Here is a 7,010-nt window from a genome sequence, read left to right as displayed (position 1 = left end):
CCACCTTCTTGTGCACCTCCAGCCTTCTCAGTCGGCAGAGCATGAGAAGCTGAAAAGTCCTTGGCTAGTGTAAGCACTGCTTAGCAACAACTAAAACATCGGTGCGTTACCAACATTGTTCTCACCCTAAATCCAAAACACAGCACTGTACCAGCTACTAGGAAGAAAATTAACTCTATCCCAGCCGAAACCAGGACAAGTTTAAATCAGCTGGGTTAGCAAAGATCTTCTATTCAACAGTTTACTGTTTAATCTGGCTCATTTTGACAGAGTATCAGGTTATACAAGCAGCAAAGAAGGATGGTGAAAAACAGATGGGGCAGTAACTCCTTCAGCTGGAAATCGAAGATCTGAATCCATGCCTTGAGAGTATGACTCATGGGGTTTGCATCACAGTATCTTATACACCGGAGGAGGCAAACTCTGAATTCTATTCTGACCATGTTGCTTTTTACTGCATTAACTAAAAAGAACATTCTGCAGCTAAGGCAGCCAACCTGGTAGAGCTCTTTGTTTCTCTGCTCAAACAACAGTGCTTTCTGGTGTTCCCTCGGGGTCTGCTTTGCCAACTGCCTAGTCTTAGTATGTGATGTAGTTCTGTGTTTGTGATATGTGTGTTTGTATTGTCATTCGATGTGATATTGTGTCAGATACTGCTATTTCTGTTTCATCTATGAAACACATACCTTTTAAGAGAAACTCAACAGACAAGAGAATGGTTTGAGGGCAAACTCCCCACTGCAGTTTCTACATATCTCACGTATGACAGCTGTACTTAATGTCATTTCTCCACCACTCTGAAATCACAGAGATCTCTCATTTCTGTCCCCAATTAGAACAGGATGTTTTTTCACCTGATTCTGCTTTCACTTAGATCAGGATAAATAAGAAGTAGCTTCACTGAAAACAAAAGATACGTAGTAGCTTGAAACTACAGTGAGCCTGGGAGGTGATGACAGTCTCAGTCTAGTTGGTATTAAAAAATAATTCATGTTTTATGGTCCTTCGCTCCTTGGATTTTCTCATCTTCGTATGTGTTTGATGCCTGGATCATAAACATACAGGACAGTTGTTCTTTCTTATATAAACCCCTCTCTGAATTTATGCTCTGCACAAAACCTAGCCTCGTGTTTGCCTTTGGAGGCCTGCCCAGTGCATCTTCGATACTTACTGAGTCAGAAATGGACTGTCTTAACAGCCTCATTTTACATACGGTTACAACTTGCTCTCAAGTTTTAACCACCCAGAAGCACACTGGCAAGCTTCTGCCTCCCAGGCAGTTTAAATTTAATGATTGACGTTCTCTACGTATCCAAGAAAGTTTCTCCTAAGAATGCATGTTAATTTAATGGAGAGCAGACCATTTTGATCTCGTCATTCAGAAACGGTCTGATTTCTGCCAGGCATGCTGTTTGAATTTCTCAACTGTTACCCAGCTATTACAGCTGGACCATCCTGCCACAGTTGTGTTGTCTGTCATCCCCTGACTGCCATCAGTGATAGCACTCACAGCGCAATTTCTTCCTGTTTCAGATTCTCATCTTTTATACTGAAAACTCCTGTCTTCTCCACTTGTGCGTATGGACTTAACTTTTGTTGGTGAAGCAGTCATTTTTTCCCAGCTAGTGTCAGTCAATATCTGTGAAATTCCAGCTAATACGTAGTTCTCTATAAAAGTATTGATGTCACAAACATACGCGTTTTCTCCTAGCTGTCAACTAAAACGCCTACTTTCTATGGCCTCCCTATTCCAATGAAAAGTATTTGATTTATAGATTTAGTAGTTTCAAACTCTTCTCCCACTCGGTGCAGTTTCGAGAAAACTGTACATCAACTGGGCTTCTTTTCACTATCAGTCATGACCGAGAAGCCAAGATAGATCTTGTTTTCAGAATGGTATTTGAGGAATCAGGAGTTCTCTCTGGAAAAAAAGAGATCTTAGACTCATGAAAACGGGGTCTTTTGCTCACCAGTATTATCCTTTAATCTAACCTTATTTTTCATGCTTTACATGATTTTTAATCTTCAAGGAGCAGACATTATTGCATAGGGTAAAATATTTTTATCATCTTCTAAAAATATGCTCTCATGTGCCACAAAAGGAAATATTTGGAAAAGGAGCATAGGTTAAATGAGAGCATCACAATATAATGTAGAGCCTTTGTTCCAATAGTGACCAAGCTGAACGGAGAAAGTGTGTTTGAAAGCAAGCTAGCAAAACATATCATCTTTGAATCAAAATTTGTAATATGTCAGAAATTGGTACCTATCAGCTACATAGTACTTATGAGAGACATGGTTTCAAGACTAGATTTGTACTGTTAAGGCCCAAGGCCTGTCAGAGCGTGACACAGGAACTTGAAATGGTGGATGAAAGCTTTAAAAAAGAACACGTTTCAGCTTGCTAGAATTCTGATTTTCCTGGGCAAGTCTCACTTTCCTTCTGTGATTGGATGAGGAAGAGAGCTACATCTGAAACATATTAAAAGCAGGATAAAAGTGAATAAAATATTACCTCTAGAATGAGAGAGCGAAGTTTTAAATTATAAGATACTAAGTTTACTTTCCACGTCTTGAAAACCTCTTCCAAATTTAAAATACGTATTTCACCTCTGCCATAAGTTCTGTCATGCTTTTGATCACAATAGTTTCAGCCAAGACAAAATGTTTCTGAAATGAGGGACTCAATCCATAAAATTTCTGGTGCCACTTGTACTTAACGTTTCCAAGTACCTATGAATAATCTCCTTTTTAGGACTCTGCTTGTATTCATTTAAAGAGGTGCTCTGGTTTTCAAAACACTCAGCTCCCAGTGACTTCTGGTTTTCTAAGCCATGCATGCTAGGGCTTTGTTAGCTAAAGCAGTTAACCAAGTGCCCCGATTCTGAGAGGTGCTTGGTTCTCCATACGGTTTGCTGTTCACATAGGCATGTGAACATGCTAAGAGGTACCCACTGTTTCTGAAGCCTTAGGTTAAATTCCCCATGATCGAGGGCAACAGATGTCATCTAACTTTCCTCATCAGGTAAAAAATTCTCACCTTCTTTTCACTGTGAACACCTGTAACTGTGAATATGGATAACGTTTATTTGTTATGTGCCTTTCTCTTTTTTTGAGAAAAGCTTGCGGAGTGACAGTTGTGGGGCTGTAGCTGTAGCCAGTATGAACAGAAGGAGCTCTCTTCAGCAGGGAAAACTGCTTCTTTGTTTTCGAAATGGTATTTGAGGAATCAGGGTTCTCTGGAAAAGAAGAGAGCAGGAACTCTGGTAAAATCATTTTGACTGATCACTAATAAAGATCAGTCTTGATAATCTTTAATTTACTTGAAGCTACCAAATGGAGACTTCCAGTAGAAATAACAGCAGCAGCACTGCAACTCAGCAGGTCACTCAAGCGCAATACTAAATTTAACCTAGCCAGGCTACCTGTGTACATACAGTTAGGCCAGTATTCAGTGCTTTGCCCTGTGACAAACTGATACACTCAAAACCCCTAATCTAACCATTTTCTTCTTTCTCGTTCTCTCCCGCTTTGTTCCATAGGCTTTCTCTCACAGCTCGTCTATGACCGACCAGTGAACGAGTGCATCCGGGCCGGACATTACGCAGCCAGCGTAATTATCAAGCGTTCAGGTTGCACCTTCCCAGAGAAGCCTGACTTCCACTGATACTGGTGAATTGGAGGGATCAAGAGTAACTCCCATGTTGCCATGGGATTCCTGCCTAATTTTTTCCTCTTTCCCTTTCCTCACCTTTCCAATTACCTGCATCAACGCTTCTGTACTTCTGTTCATTGTATTCTAAACAAAATATATATTTCTATGGTGTTCTCCTTTTCATACCACTACAGTGTCTCAGTAGTCCTAATTTTTGGAAGCAGTGCTAAGTGAAGCTTATTCTCTCATCCATCAGGAAAAATTGTTCCATTTACACAGTTTATAAGGAAGTCCCATGTAAATGACACTGCTGATTAACACCATTAAAATACTTCTGTTGAATTGTCTAGTTTGTATCCGGCTGTGGCCAAATCGTACTCAACTTACGTGAAATCAACAGACCTGACTTTATTTGTCACTTAACGTTTTAAAACAAGAATTGTTCTTTCTATATAGTGGAGTCACACTAGTGTAAAGAGCGGTGTAAACGTCCCAAGAATTTCCTTACATACTTGCATGTACAAGATCTGGCCATCAGATCCAGCCCAGCTTCCACGAAAGTGGATAGCTATTTTGTCAGTAATTTAAGGACCTGATCCAAAGCTGATGTCATGCATTCAGTCGTCTTGCACCGAGGCCGGTAGCTTTGGGTCTGGCACTATGTGAGAGCAGGGTCTGGCCACTCTATGTACAGTCACATTCATCTGTCAGGTGAGCTAGCCGATAGGTACTTTCAGTGATTTCATCAGGGCAGGTGCGTGAGCTGATGATGAACATAAACATACAGATAGATCCTGTTTCCTCCATGTGAGCTTTCTAGAGGCTGTATTTAATTAAGGTACACATAGTGAAAATGAGGTACAGAAATATTTATGCAGGATATATTGACAGGATATGCCAAACGGAATCTCTGAAACGCACATTTTTAAACTTTTAATTTCCTTTGGATAATTAAGCAATATGGTGGATTTTGTTTGTATTTACAGTATTCAGAGGTGATCTGACACTGCATTCATTACTTTGCTATGTAATTTGATACTGATAAATAAAAAATTGTCATACGGTAACACCTGGTTTTGCATTGGTATGTGTCCGGCTCTCCTCCACATATCGTACTGAAATGGGAACAGGAAACGTGTGCTTTACCCACAGTACATGCTAGATCTCAACATTTTGTAGGTGACTTTCAGTGTCCAGGTGGGTGTTCAAGGGTGATCTCAGCAGTAAGGAAGGGAAGGAACATCAGTTGGGTGTTTGTACCACAGGAGAGATGAAAAATAAATGGCTAGGGTTCATCAAAGAATGTTAAGTCAGTGCGGGCTTCGCACTTTGCTGCGTAGCATGGAACAAGGGATGCAGAGATTGAATGTTGTTATTTCACTTTGTGTATTGCAAAGACCATGGGGAGAAATCAAGGCTATGATCCCAATTCCCTTGTTTGGCCCAGAATCCAGCCTGATACATTGGACAACAGGCTCTGTTGTCTTAGAGATCACCTGATGGGATCCCTGCAAGTACATCAAGGAGCTTCAAACCGGCCACTCCTGAAAATCCTTGTGGGGCCACGGAACTCCATCGTCGCAAGCACAGGTCACTGCATCGTAAGTACAGTCTGTCCTTCAAGGGCTCGGGCTCACAGTTTCTATCTGAAAAAGGTTGCATGTACAGGCCTTGTCTCTCTGTGGACCTACTCATGAACAGCTTTGCGCAAATAAGATTTGTCTGGTTTCTTCATAGCGCTACTCTCGAAAGAGCTTTGGACTTTACATTTCTCATGTTCTAGCATGGGAGAGAGGAAGAGGAATGCATATATCAGAGTGAAAATGGAACTGCAAACAAAACTGAGAGGCTACAGTGTGCATGGCCTTCAGGCTTTATGGGTTGATCAGAAGAATGTTATTTTTTACATCTCATGGTTAATTTTTAATTCTTTAACTTGATGTATCCATGCGATATATTTTAATCAGGAAAAGCTGACAGGCCAAGGAAGGATGTGTTGCAGTCCCTGCTTTTAAAGTATGGTCACATACGCCACACCACGCTTACTGCATGAATTTGGCTGTCAGTAAGGAAAAACCCAAAGGTCTAGTGGTTAAATTTGCCGTTCCCTTTGCTGTGCATCCATGACACTTTCCATTCCTTTTGAAACAACTTTATCAATGTCCTGCCCAGATAATTATGGCCCATTTAAAACAGAATATAAATATGTAAACATTCTTTACTGTACCAATGAAACTACAAGACAGCGTAACTCCTGTAAAGGAAGGGAGGATATGTAAAGGAAGGTAGTCATAACATAGCGGGGGGTTCGTTCTTTCTTTCTTTCTTTCTTCCTTTCTCTAGGCTATTCCTTGTTTTCAATTCAGGATGCAAGAGAGTCAAGTCAGAGGTTCTGTTCTGAGGTTTTCCACTGACGTGCTTGGTGAGCGTGGGCTCCTGACATTTGGCTCTGAGTGTCAGCTACAAAGCATAATTTGAAGCCAGTGGGAGCAGCTGAGGAATAAACTACTACCCAATTCATGGAAGGGCATCAGAGTCTGACCTGCTCTATTTAGCCATTCATTATTTCTCCAATATCTGTCAATGGATATTCTTGGATGATCTATAGATGCTTAGAAACGTATTGCCAAATCATGCTAAATAATTTCAATTTGTGCTGTCAAATTGCCTGACGGTTTCATTCTGGATTCTTTTCAGGATCTGTATTTCTTTCCTGCTTCTCACTGATGAAGGGGTTTTTTAATCTATATAGTGAGTAATGGTGCCATCCTTAATATTCTTTCTCACAAATATTCTTCCTCTCTCTTTGGTCCTCTACCGGCTTATTCCACACAGAGGCATGTTACAAAACTGGGCTTCCTGAAAAACGTCATTGAAGGAGTTGTCTGCCAGTGACATGTGCCACTGTCTCAAATCCCAGATGGCATAACTGAAGTGGGTCTGTCACTGAGCTTGAGCCATCATTCAAACCCAGAGTTCTTACCTGGGTTACTTTCAGGAAAACGAATATTGGAAATCCATTTCCCACTAGCCACCAGCCAAAGCATATCACCCTCACTCAGATAAAACTCCTCCCTTTTGCTGGAAGTAAGACTGCATCTCCTGTGCCCAGCATCATGCATTTTAGGCTTGTTTTAGTACCACATAAGTGGGTAGCAATGCTGCTGAGATCAACAGGCAAGGAAATAGGCCTGGTATTCAGAAAGCCACATGCTAAATAGCTGAGAAGAATTAAGAGCTGGGAATCAGGAAATAAAGGTTGTGTTTCCGTTTCTGCAGGTGATCCACTTTGTTACTTTGGGCAGATCACTTTCCTCTCTCAATCTCTTTCTGTAAAGAAGATGGTAAGCTCAAT

The 7,010-nt window shown here is 41.0% G+C and overlaps 1 protein-coding gene across 1 annotated transcript in view; it reads left to right on the top strand.

The window, feature by feature from the left end:
* ADK (adenosine kinase) overlaps positions 1-4,722 on the top strand; it is a 303,687-nt gene extending 298,965 nt beyond the window's left edge. Inside the window, exon 10 of the mRNA XM_009277647.2 lies at positions 3,543-4,722. Coding sequence (XP_009275922.1) covers positions 3,543-3,667 — 125 coding nt within the window. The 3' untranslated portion in view covers positions 3,668-4,722. The remainder of the gene's footprint in view (positions 1-3,542) is intronic.
* Positions 4,723-7,010: the final 2,288 nt, after the last annotated feature.

Source organism: Aptenodytes forsteri, unplaced genomic scaffold (genome assembly GCF_000699145.1).
Source record: "Aptenodytes forsteri isolate BGI_AS27 unplaced genomic scaffold, ASM69914v1 Scaffold15, whole genome shotgun sequence".
Classification (NCBI taxonomy): domain Eukaryota; kingdom Metazoa; phylum Chordata; class Aves; order Sphenisciformes; family Spheniscidae; genus Aptenodytes; species Aptenodytes forsteri.
The sequence above is the reverse complement of the archived record's forward strand: the minus strand, read 5'-3'. Positions and strand labels throughout refer to the sequence as shown.